Source organism: Oncorhynchus nerka, linkage group LG8 (genome assembly GCF_034236695.1).
Source record: "Oncorhynchus nerka isolate Pitt River linkage group LG8, Oner_Uvic_2.0, whole genome shotgun sequence".
NCBI lineage: Eukaryota > Metazoa > Chordata > Actinopteri > Salmoniformes > Salmonidae > Oncorhynchus > Oncorhynchus nerka.
Window position 1 is genome coordinate 25,353,388 of NC_088403.1, and position 13,567 is coordinate 25,366,954.

Genomic DNA, 13,567 nt, shown 5'->3' on the forward strand with positions numbered 1-13,567 from the left:
TAGCTCCCCAGTGGGTGGGCCTGGCTCCCAAGTGGGTGGGCCTATGCCCTCTCAGGTCCACCCATGGCTGTGCCCCTGCCCAGTCATGTGAAATCCACAGATTAGAGCCTAATTTATTTATTTCAATTGACTGATTTCCTTACATGAACTGTAACTTAGTAAAAATCGCCTGAAATTATTGCATATTGCATTTATATTTTTGTTCAGTATAATTACAGAATAATTACAACCATAGTAAAGATGACACGGTACATTTCCTCTCTGTACACTACTCAGAAACCTGTTGTGGTACTCCTAACTCTATTCGTATGGAACACTGGGAGCCAATTGGCTTCATTGTAAATCCAATGTTTGTCACCTTTCAGTGCTACTTTGAAGACTCTATATCTGCGGGCCACTAGAAAGAACCATCACAGGAGAAATATATGACGGTCTATTCTCCCTGGGGCTTTGGCTCGCCAGCGCTTCACTGAATTTCCCTCACCTCCTCGCCGTCAGAGAGGAGGGAGGGGGAGAGAACAAAATCGATAAGCACTCTCCTTTAAGGAAAAACATTGAGTGATGCTCTAAAATAACTTTGGGATCTACAGTGGCGCCACAGTGGCATGCTAATGGCAGTGACAATCTCCCCACGACCCACGCCATTTTGAATTCGCTGTGGCCTCTCGAAAAACTGGTTTATTGCTGCTCACAAAGTTGTTGAACGGTAAACAAGAAAACATTTGAAAAATATGAAATATTGTTTTGAAATTTGCTTGTTATAATTGTTTTAGCGGTAAAACTATGTCACTTTGCGTTAGTATCGTAATTATCAATACCTAAACATAATATAACACCTCTCTATCCATCACTGACTCCGTTTCCTCTTGCCTCCTCGGTTGACCCTAAAGTCCCAGGTTTAGGGCTGAGTTAAAACCTCTCCTCTGCTCCTTGGCCAAAGCAGGGGCAGCGGTCTGAGACTGATACCTTTGGGATACCACCACATGTCCCAGTGTTTGACCCGTCATTTTTTCCCACACAGCCTGGCAGACTATCTTTTAATGGAAGTGTCGGAGATATGGCAGGATCCTATTTCAGGCCTGAAAGCTGGGATGGTAAGTCACATTCCCACTGAAGGAACCGGAAAGCTGTGACACTTTTTTTCAAATGGGAGGTCTGATAAAAATGATTTCTAATATCAATGACACAGCAGGAGTGTAAATAAATGAACTGATATAACAGTGGAATTTGGCATTATTTTTGAACGAAGCAGACTGCACAGCAATTGGATTCCGTTGTGCATCATGAAATCTAATGTTTTTAAATGGTACTGCCATCCTCTGTGGTTATTTACAATGTTTTGACATCAGCGGTACATCACCGTTATAATGCACAGCCCACTGCTCTGAAACTCAATGCAATGACCCAGGCCTTGCTTGTATACTTTATTCTGCACGTATCTAATACTGCAAGACACTTTTGTGTTGCTTAATTAAAATAACCTGAGTCCCCGAAAGCAATAAAAGCATTCCCTAATTAACTACATGGTGCATCTATTCTCCCTTGAGACAGCGACGCCAGCGGGTGCACCGCACTTCAACTTTAAGCAGTAGTTATCTCTCGTTCCGCCACACACAACGGCTCTGGATGATGGAGTGCGTGTTCAGTGTTCACAGCTCCCGAGAAGAGGCGCAAATCACATTTCCGCCGTGGTCAAAAGCCATCCAGCGAGCAGCAGCCAATACGCCACACAATGAGACACCTCCTTGGCTTTCAGCTGTGAATATCAACGGCCAACTGATAAGTCTACCATCTTTTCTCCTCCGGATGCCTTCAAGGACACAGCAGGGCCTTTTGGCTCATTCGCTCCGAACCAGGAGGCTCCAGCTGCATTTGTCTGGCGCTCCGAGTCCCCAGCTTTCTTATCAAACTCATGTTTTTTTTCTTCCAGACAGAATTGATCTGATAACCGGCTGGAATGGGGACCATTGAAATATGACAGCTGAGTTATCAGACGGGGTTTTTTAACAAAACCTTGCAGACTGCCAAGGGCTATGGAACTCTTGACACATGGAACAATGCAAACAGGATGAGGGACTCATCAGACATACACTCTGGAATGAAGAAGAAAAGGTTACAGTAACTGAAAGGTATTTTACTGAACTTCATCTGTAAGAGATTATTGGCTCTATTTATTGGCTATATTTAACAACAGCTTATTTTAAAGGAATCGGTCATGGCTTTAATTAAATAGCAGAAAACAAATAATTCAGTCGACATTCATTCCGGTTATAGAATATGGGGATATTGTCTATATCGGTGGTTCCCAAACTTTTTATAGTCCTGTACCCCTTCAAACATTCAACCTCCAGCTGTGTACCCCTTCTAGCACCAGGGTCAGCGCACTCTCAAATGTTGTTTTTGCCATCATTGTATGCCTGCCACACACATACTATACGATACATGTATTAAACATAAGAGTGTGAGTGGGAAGTGACAAAGAGCTCTTATAGGGCTAGGGCACAAATAATAATATAATAATTTATTTAGCCATCTTACATATAAAACTTTATATGTTCATCGAAAATTGTGCATAACTCACCACAGGTTAATGAGAAGGGTGTGCTTGAAAGGATGCACATAACCTTGCAATGTTGGGTTGTATTGGAGAGAGTCTCAGTCTTAAATCATTTTCCACACACAGTCTGTGCCTGTATTTCGTTTTCATGCTAGTGAGGGCTGAGAATCCACTCTCACACAGGTACGTGATTGCAAAGGGCATCAGTGTCTTAACAGTGCGATTTGCCAAGGCAGGATACTCTGAGGCAGGGCATGAAAAGGATAACGAATCCAGTTCATACAATGATGAAAATACCTGTGTGTTGTCCTTGTTAATGCAGACAGAGAAGAGCTCCAACTTCTTAGCCTCAATTTTGTCCTTGAATATAGTTGGGGAGAGTCCCTGTAATCTTAGATTCAGATCATTCAGGCAAGATAAAACATCACCCAGATAGGCCAGTCGTGTGAGAAACTCATGATCATGCAAGCGGTCAGACAAGTGGTCTGTAAAGAAAAATTATGTAAAGTAAAAATTATGGTCTGTAAAGAAAACTTTAAGCCCGTGTTTCAATTTTAAAAAATGTGTCAATACTTTGCCCCTTGATAACCAGCGCACTTCTGTATGTTGTAAAAGCGTTACATGGTCGCTGCCCATATCATTGCATTGTGCAGAAAATACATGAGAGTTCAGGGGCCTTGCTTTAACAAAGTTAACCATTTTCACTGTAGTGACCAAAACGTCTTTCAAGCTGTCAGGAATTCCTTTGGCAGCAAGAGCCTCTCGGTGGATGCTGCAGTGTACCCAAGTGGCGTCGGGAGCAACTGCTTGCACGCGCGTTACCACTCCACTATGTCTCCCTGTCATGGCTTTTGCGCCAACAGTACAGATATCAGCACATCTTGACCACCAAAGTGCATTTGATGTCACAAAGCTGTCCAGTACTTTAAAACTTTCCTCTCCTGTTGTCCTTGTTTCCAGAGGTTTGCAGAAGAGGATGTCTTCCTTAATTGACCCCCCCATAAACTTGACAGACATATACCAGGGGCTGTGCCAGGTGCGCCACGTCTGTTGACTCATCCAGCTGTAACACATAGAATTCCCTGGCTTGTATGTGAAGCAGTAATTGTTTCAAAACATTTCCTGCCATCCCAGCTATCACAGTGGATCTGGGCCGATTCCGGCTGAGAGTCGGGCACTTGGCTGAGAGTCAGACTCGGCTGACGTAATGGCTAGGATGTGGGGATTGAGCTCGGTCCAATTCCGGTGTGAGTTATCTAGCCCAAATGTATTACTTGGGACTTGGGCCGATTGGGGCTACTCTCTGGCAGATGATTACACATTTTATTAGTCACATGAGCTGAATACAAAACGTGCAGACCTTACAGTGAAATGCTTACTTACGAGACCCTAATCAACAATGCAGTTTGAAAAAACATCTAAATACCAATAAGATTAGGAAATAAAAGTAACAGGTAATTAAAGAGCAGCAGTAAAATAATATTAGCGAGACTATATACAGGGGGTACCGGTACAGAGTCAATGTGCGGGGGCAAGGGTTAGTCGAGGTAATTGAGGTAGTATGTACATGTAGGTAGAGTTATTAAAGTGACTATGCAAAGATAACAACAGAGAGTAGCAGCGGTGTAAAAGAGGGGGGGGGGGGGGCAATGCAAATAGTCTGGGTAGCCATTTGATTAGATGTTCAGGAGTCTTATGGCTTGGAGGTAGAAGCTGTTAGAAGCCTCTTGGACCTAGACTTGGCGGTCCGGTACCGCTTGCCGTGGGGTAGCAGAGAGAACCTTCTATGACTAGGGTGGCTGGAGTCTTTGACAATTTTTAGGGCCTACCTCTGACACCTCCTGGTATAAAGGTCCTGGATTGCAGGAAGCTTCGCCCCAGTGATGTACTGGGCCGTTCACACTACCCTCTGTTGTGCCTTGCGGTTCGAGGCCGAGCAGTTTCCATACCGGGCAGTGTTGCAACCAGTCAAGATGCTCTCGATGGTGCAGCTGTAGAACCTTTTGAGGATCTGAGAACCCATGACAAATCTTTTCAGTCTTCTGAGGGAAATAGGTTTTGTCGTGCACTCTTCATGACTGTCTTGGTGTGCTTGGACCATGTTCGTGTGTTGGTGTGGACGCCAAGGAACTTGAAGCTCTCAACCTGCTCCACTACAGCCCCATCGATGAGAATGGGGGCGTGCTCGGTCCTCTTTTTCCTGTGGTCCACAATCATCTCCCTCGTCTTGATCACGTTGAGGGAGAGGTTGTTGTCCTGGCACCACACGACCAGGCCTCTGACCTCCTCCCTACAGGCTGTCTCGTCATTGTCGGTGATCAGGCTTACCACTGTTGTGTCATCTGCAAACTTAATGATAGTGTTGGAGTCGTGCCTGGCCGTGCAGTCTTGAGTGAACATGGAGTACAGGAGGGGACTGAGCACGCACCCCTGAGGGGCCCCAGTGTTGAGGATCAGCATGGCGGACGTGTTGTTACCTAACCTTACCACTCGGGGAGCGGCCTGTCAGGAAGTATTATAGACGATTGGTTAAGTACACATCACTGCATTTTGTAACTTCATTGTTAACTTCATTGTTACTTAATTGTTAACTTATAGACGTACGAGATACCAGACCTGGTCTTGGGGATGGCTAACTCTGGAGATCCCTACAATCTCCACTGAGTTACAGGTAGGTAAATCTATTTGAGTTTTCTTCAACTTACTCGTGGAATAATCTCCAAGGCTCTCTAAGATTGGACGAATTGGTGCCTCTGGGACAATTTAAAAGGCTGATTGAGGACCTGTTTGCTGAATAATGTTTGTTTTCTATGATTGTGTTTTGCTTTCAGTGTTTTGATATGAATATTCATGTAATATTGATGGGTATTATTGATGTGTATAGTGTATATTGATGGGTATTGTTCAAATCAAATTGTATCTGACAAGAGCAGGTATAGACTTTACAGTGAAACTCTTACTTATGAGCCCTAACCCAATAATGCAGAGTTTAAAAGTAACATTGATGTACAGTATATAGTGTATATTATTGTGTATAGTGTACATTGATGTGTATTGATGTCTATTGAAGTGTTGCTCAACTGAGAGACACAACCACTTTCAGGTGTGGCAATAGATAGTGCAGGATCAGTCAAATCTGTGAGACACAGAATAGGAATCATGGAAGCTAAAAAGGGCTCTATTTCATTGTCTAGTTTTGGAGCAGATTTCCATACTATCTCAATGGTACGGGGCAGAGGCAGTCTGAGGGAGTTGGAGCGGTTCGATTTTCCACGACGGGTGAGGTTGATGAGATGGGCGCATAGTAATCAGTCACGTGCGGTCTGCCTCAGGGCTTGGGGGGAGCTTCCTGCTTGTCATCACATTACCCATGGTCCTCTGAGGAGATACCTGCCTCCTTACATCTTTATATAGAGGATCCAATAGACTGGCAACAGTAGTGGGCAGGGGGGTGGGTGGTGTGTGATGATGTATCAGGGTAATAGGCATGGCAACACAAACTAATATATTATGACAGCACACTGTTGGTCAATTAACCTTGACATTACATGCTGTTATGCCAACAAGAGCAGCACCCCCGGTCCTTGCCGTTTCCCAGTGTGGGAACAACAACAATGACAGTGTAACAATAGCTGCAAATGGGGTAGGATGAATATATAACAGAAAAAATAACTAGCTACACAAACTGGTATTTGTGGTAAGATTTACAGTATGTAAAACTAATGAGGAAGAAAGTGATTGAGTTTCGGACCAGGCCTCTGATTCCCTTTTTTGAAATGCTACTCTGGGGGTGGGTGAGGAGGGAGGTAGCGTACTGGGCATCTCATTTTATTTGTTTGAATGCAAAATGGTCAAGCATCACACTGTTGATGAGGGGGGATCTCACCCTGCGCTCCATGGAGCACCCTCCTGACATGGGTTCAGGTGTGTGGGGGGGGGCAAGCAGTTTGGTCCGAGGAGGGCTGTTCTTCCCTTCTGTATAAGCTGCGAGCTCTATGTTCTGGTACCCCAGCCCCATCCTGCTGCCTCATGGCAGGCCTATTGGCTTAGTCCAAGGCCCGGGAGAGGACCGGGACTAGAGCCAGACAGAGAGAGACAGAGAAGTTTGTCTTTGCTGATCTACCTCCAGCCTAACCCCCGGGGTGCGGTCATTTCCGAGCAGAATCTAAATGAAATAAACTACTCAGTAATTATTGTAAATCATTTTTTGTAATGTTAGCTTTCAGTCACCTGTACATCTAATTTTATTTTAAAATCCCAAACAGTCCATTTTGTAATGAGTATGAATAGCTTTTAGTGTAATACCCACAGAAACAGGTGTGAAAAAACCCACTAATATTGACAGCCTTTGAAAATACATGTTTTTAGAAATGTCATTTTCAATATGTTTGTCTGTTAACATTTCTAACACTGAGAGGTTCATTATTGTCCCTTGGTGTTTAGAGGAAGTGCTGGAAAATTCATTAGAGCGCCTCCCGCTGAGGCCACAAGGCCCTGAGCATGGTGTGGTGCGGCCCAACACAAACAGACACAGCTGCAGTGGATACACCCGTCTGAGTGTGGCCATGAGCTTCATGTGGCGCTCGCTACGGCATCACATGGCGTTCTCCACACAAGCCAATAATATCAGTAGTCTGACAACAAACTTTTAGTGGTAAACTTGAAAGAGAGAAAAGTGGGACAGTCTGCATTAATCTCCACAAACATCCTGGTGGTGGCAATGCATGCTGGGATTGCGGATGGAACTACAGCAGGTAATGGAGGAAGTAATGCTTTTAATAACATCCTCTTTGTTGTAGGTCCTCCTTGGTGGGAAATAGTTATGAGACAGCGAATTAGAAATGATTCGATTTGATTTATTAGGACCCCCATTAGCCGACGCAAATGGCAACAGATAGTCTTACTGGGCACGTATCAAAAAAGACATTACAGACAAAAGACTATACAGTTTCCATACACTACATGTTAATGCTTTGAAATGTATGTGTGTGTGCATCTATCAGTTACACATACATGTCAGTACTTACACACAACAAGTAGGTCACATGGGGGAGAGGCGTTGTGCCGTGTGGTGTTGCTTTATTAGTTTTTTTTAAACCAGGTTTGGTGGTTTAAAATCATTTTGAGAAGGGAAATGTATGAAGAAAACACTGAAGATTTTTGTAAGGATGCAATTCAACTCCATTTGAGAAACAGCCACATCCAGCAGCAGCAGCCAACAGATGGGGCTGAAGAGGAGCTTCTGGCTTGGAGATTAATCCATGGATCTTTGTTAATGTCACAAGGCATTCCACTGAGTTATACCAGAGATACAGCACAAGATGCCCGACTCTGACAACACCATGCATTCAGCTTTACCTCCAGGAGTCAAGTCTTATAGACTTGTAGATAGAACCATCTATTCCTATGTAGAAATACCCACAAGGAAAGAATTTGCTATGGCAATGGATTCATTCTGTTTTATTCACGCTGCCTTCTCCCCTTGAATATTCCTTATTAATGCCCTATCCCCATCCTGGGAGTAGCTGTATTGATATTCCCTGGCACAAACACGTCAGTGGGCATTTATCAGGCTGGCAGCCCTCGGCGCGGAGCCGCTCATTTTCTAGTTCTGACTGAGTGCTGGAGCAAAAACTGTCATTTAAACTCTACTATAATTGAGTGGCTTTTTGGGGGGCTGCTTGCAGATACCATCTCTGTCTGAGGCGCACCCAACAACCCCTTATTTAGTCTTTGTCCACATCACACAATGTGATAATTAGGGAGAGAGGTGGTACATGGGTTGTCACAAAGCCTAATGGGCTGGTTGCCACCATGTCATTACCAAATACAGACAGTGAAATGAAGGAAAGACTGGGTGTTTTGGAAGGGTAACGCAACTCCACTGTGAGAGTGCTGAGGCACCAGGTTAGCTGTGCTGGCTAGGATTGGGATGTCGGTAGCTAAATGTGGCAGGTGGCGTATCTTCAAGCCCTCTCACGGTGAAACAGTTCTGATATGAGGGACCATTACTCCAAGGCACAGGGGACATCAGAGTCACCCCCCTCCACAGTGTCTTCATTATGGCTTCCATATGCTCCTCAGTGGTGCCAATTTCATTGGAGCACCCAATGGCTCCAACACACTTCTGTGAGGAGACCAGGAAGTGTTTGTCGCTTGTCATTTGTCAATCAATGAAAGTCTTTCTCTGGTCTGCTGGAGTAAAGTCCAGGGCAGCACATACTGACCACGGACTACTGTCTAAAGCTTTATTTCCCAAAGAAAATATGTTGTTGGTTTGAAATTAGCCAGACCAGACGCCGGAGAAATCTTTCATCGCTATCAGGCTCCCTGCGCTATGAATCTAGGACAGCATTATATGACAAGTGGCGTCATTCACGTTGGAGCTAAAGCAACAGAACCTCTCTTTTTCACGGGAGCCATTTCCTGACACGAGAATTACTTCCACATGAGCCGGTGGATTTGTCTATATTTAGGACTTGGGAGGCGGAACACAACAACGTCCACTGGATAAGTAGGTTGGGGTTTGGATAAACAAAGGATGCTGCTGTACCAAACTAACTGCTACTGTTCCACAGAAGTTACAGGCAAAGACAAGTGTCTCCTCCGGAATCACTGGGTGGAACATTTTTATATAGGAGTGATGGGCTCACAGTTGGTCAGGATTCCAACATGCTGTAGTCATGTCTCCTGTCGGGGGAGGGTATTGATGGAGGGAAGAAACACAGGGTGCCCAGCAATACAGACAACTTTGGAGATTGAAAAAGTTAATTTGCTTTGAGAAAACCAACAATTTTGGAAATTAGACATACTTTCCAAACACAACTCTGAAGTCAACGCCGTTTGTTTGCTTGGCACCTCAAATGCCAAATGGGTTTCTAAAAGTAGTCACAGTACTTCTGAGTAAGACCATTAGTCCCTATCCACAATCAGTCATAATGGCCACTTGTACTTTGTTGATTGCAATTAGTCGTTAAAGAACAGATCCAAGGGTGCTGTAAGGCATTTGTGAGATGTCTACAAGAAGTAGCTACTCAACCAATCACCACCCTGTCACCGGGCAGGTTAGGGGAAACCAAACACTAACATGACTCACGTGGGATTTTGTTGAGCTCATTCATGAACTTTTCCTTGAGCTTGGAGAAGTCCTCGCTGGATCCGGTGCCGGAGATGTCGGTAGCGTTGGCACCGACCGTGGAGGCAGTGGTGGACATCGGGGCCGCTGCCAGGGCTTCCCTTCGACTCTCAGCCATGGTGGTGCTGGGGCAGCCAGGCAGAAGCTGGAGGAGACATGGAGAAAGAGTTGAGTTTAACACACCTAATTTAATATAGCTTCCAGTGTACATAGAATAAATAGATACAGAGAGGCAGATCGAAGGTGGAGCGAGAGAGAAAGAGAGACAGGGAGACAGAGTGAGAAAGAAAGACAAAGCAAGAGAGAGTCAGGTAAGATTAGCTGGTTGTGACCGAAGCCTTCCAGGGACAGTTTTCTCTAGCCCTGCTATAGATGAGTGAGTGGATGCTCCCTCTGTATGACTAGTTGCTGGCTCAGCCTGAGTAAACACACCCTGAAACCACGATGATCTTGCAGGGTTCAACCAGCAGTCCCAGGCAGATGAAGCTGGCTTTCACACCACACAAAGGACAAAGGCTGTGTCCCAAATGTAGGGAATAGGGTGGCATTTGGGACGTACACAAAGCCTCTAACACCTCCACTTTTTACTTTAAGTGTGAACTTTATGCCATTATCTATTCTAGTCATGCAAATGGACTCCCAGGCATGTGAATGAATTGAGAACAAATATAGTATTGCTAACATTGATCCGATTGCCTTGTAGGTTTACTAAATGTGTTAATAGGAGAAAACATTTTATCAAATTTAGAGTGCAGCGTATTCACAGGATTAGCTGTTGCTCATTCACTTTGCAGGCATTGACAAGCCTGTTAGCATGAGGCGGTGTTGCTCACTCACTTTGCAGGCATTGACAAGCCTGTTAGCATGAGGCGGTGTTGCTCACTCACTTTGCAGGCATTGACAAGCCTGTTAGCATGAGGCGGTGTTGCTCACTCACTTTGCAGGCATTGACAAGCCTGTTAGCATGAGGCGGTGTTGCTCACTCACTTTGCAGGCATTGACAAGCCTGTGCTTGTCAGAAGCTTCTAAAGCCATGACATCATTTTCTGGAATTTTACAAGCTATTTAAAGGCACAGTCAACTTAGTGTATGTAAACTTCTAAACCACTGGAATTGTGATACAGTGAATTATAAGTGAAATCATCTGTCTGTAAACAATTGTTGTAAAAATGACTTGTGTCATGCACAAAGTAGATGTCCTAACCGACTTGCCAAAACTATAGTTAGTTAACAAGAACTTTGTGGAGTGGTTGAAAAACGAGTTTTAATGACTCCAACCTAAGTGTATGTAAACTTCCGACTTCAACTGTATAGGCTATTTTATAAAGGGTATACAATTGCATTGATGTGTTCTAACTCAGGTTCTAGCTTGGCTTGAAACCCCCTCCCTGAAATCTTAGCTAATTTCTATGAATGAACACAACAATCAGTGCTTCTGTGAGCCCTTTGAATCTCCCCTCTAGTTCAAAGTTCCACCTACACCTTCCTGTTCTCCCTGCCTTCCATTGTCTCCCTTTGAAAGGCAGCATCGAGGTGAGTGTGGGGGCTGAGCCATGGAGAGGCACGACGGGCCACGACAGAGACACTTCAGTGCAGGCAGGGAGAGGACTTTCGGAATATAATGCCGCTCTCAGGTGAGAGTAGGGTATGTGGGAGGAGGCATCTTCTCTTCTATTGCAGATAGGATTGATCCCGTGGGAAGGGAATGGAGGGCATGTATTGTATTGTAGGCTTCAGGCGTGATGTTTTCATGTTCGTCCACGTCAAACTCCAATCCGAAGGGCCCTAATGCACACCTGCTAAAGTTTCCCGCTCTCCTAACAGGCGTGAGTGAGTCATAGGCTGAACAAAGGAGCTCCATCAAAGGGCTGTAATTACAAGAAACCCTGAGCAGAAAACAGCCCCATTTAGGAACACATTTGCATTGTGGGAACAAGAGAGACAAATATATCCACTTAGAGGCCAGATCAGGGTGGCGGGGCTGTCATTAAAGAGAACATCCGACACTTTGGAACATTAGGGAGATCTTTGTGACACGCCCTGATGTTTGGTGGCGCCCCCCTTTTGGGCCCCTGTGAAGAGTACAGACCCACCTACCAGGGGAATGACCCATATAGCCACTTTGTCCTCAGCACAAAGGACCTAGGCCTGGATGCTAAACTGATGTGACAGAGCTGAAACAAGTCATTTATCTATTTGCTCTCAGTGCATTTCTTATTCATGTGCCCAGTTACTCAAAGAGACGTAGTGGCTGATGTCGAGACTCAGAGACGTGATCAGATCATTTTGTTCCACTGTTCTCTCTCAAGGTCAAAGCACCAAGTGATGGATTCTATTGGCTCTTTGCCTATGAACAGGCTCTTGGAGAATGAGTGGCTATAGGCTACATGATGTGGTAACTATGTAGTACAAGAGTTGATATCACTGTTGTATTAATGCATCACCACTGATGCTTTATAGAAAGACAAATTATCATCAAATGCTTAAAGGATTTACTAACTTGGGCCTAGCTTAAGGCAGCCATTTTAATGTTCTCTATGTGCAGGTGGTCACATATAAAGTGTAGAACACCTTTGATCATTGTGACATTACTGTCAAATGCATTATGCATGGAGAGAGAATGTTCTCAGGCCTACTGTGAGTTGGAGACCATCCACAGAGACAGTGATGCTTCTCATTTCAAGGATCATCCCAGAATATTAGGGTTATTCTATCTCAAATTCTATGTATACTGGTATAAACAAGTCTCGTATAGAGGCTGAAGACCCTTGTGTGGCAGGTGACCAACTTGAACATGGAGTAGCATTCTGTTTTGGCTGGCTGGCAGCTCATTTGCCTCTATGACCTTTTCCCCTTTCCATGGGCTGTCATCGCCATAGCGATCTCCGTTTCAACAGTAAGTCAATACCTGCCCTTTCAATTGCCTTTATTATAAACCAACTTCAAGCCAAAGCTAAATAATACATCACAGAGAGCATGTTAAATGATGCATGCCGATAAAATTCAGAAATGCCCTTTTAACACATAGCGTCAATTTTGTCATAATGAGACCACTTCCTCTCACAGCCATGCACCAGCATGCCCACTCTGTTCCACTGTTGAGGCAACACGTCAAATGTACCTAGTCTGTCAGATATAAGGTCAGCTAAAATATCAGGACACCAAAGCCTGGAAATCTCTCAAATCAACATGCCAAACAAAGATGGTAGGATAATGGATTCAGGATAGTGGACAGATTGAAACAAGACCAGCTGCTTTTCACTTTCAGTCATTTTCCTCTAAGCACCTGAGGAAGCACAACGAGTCTGAGTTTCTACTTCCCCTCTTCCATCTCAAAAGCTCATCCCTCTCGAGGTGTGCCATGCAGGTGTAAGAGCCCTACCCAATTACAGGATGGCCAGATGGCTTAGCAGGGCCCCCATCACACCCTGCGCCTGGATGGCGGTGCCCACAGACCAGACCAACTTCTCCCCACTACCCAGCCAGACTCACTCTAACTGGGTCAGCTCCCTCCCTCCATGCCCAAAACCCCCACATGGCCCTCTCCCAGGTGCAACACTGGCAATGCTGTTTATCTCTTCCTCTTTCTCTGTCCCTGTATATTGCTTGAGAAAGATAGATATAGAGATACTGTAGAATTATTACTACTAGAAACATGTTCTTTAAGCTACCATCAAGGTTTAGGTTTGGAAAGAGTGCTGCTTTCATTCCGAGCCTGTTCTCCTGCAGGTTTCCCAATTTTTGCCAGGACTCTCAGCGGGCAGAGTGTTTTGGGCCGTGCTGTTTGAGGAAATTACAAGGCTGCCAAATCAGCCGGGCTCTAAATCCATTGGAGATGAGAGGGAAAGCTGAAGCCAGGGAAGCCAGAGCGATGA

General features: G+C 44.8%; 1 protein-coding gene across 3 annotated transcripts in view; it reads right to left on the bottom strand.

Moving 5' to 3' along the window:
* syt1a (synaptotagmin Ia) overlaps nucleotides 1–13,567 on the bottom strand; it is a 280,846-nt gene that overhangs the window by 39,640 nt on the left and 227,639 nt on the right. For all 3 annotated transcript variants that reach the window (XM_029665801.2, XM_029665798.2, XM_029665799.2), the window contains exon 4: nucleotides 9,654–9,837. In XM_029665801.2, the coding sequence (XP_029521661.1) occupies nucleotides 9,654–9,810 (157 nt within the window). In that variant the 5' untranslated portion in view covers nucleotides 9,811–9,837. The remainder of the gene's footprint in view (nucleotides 1–9,653; nucleotides 9,838–13,567) is intronic.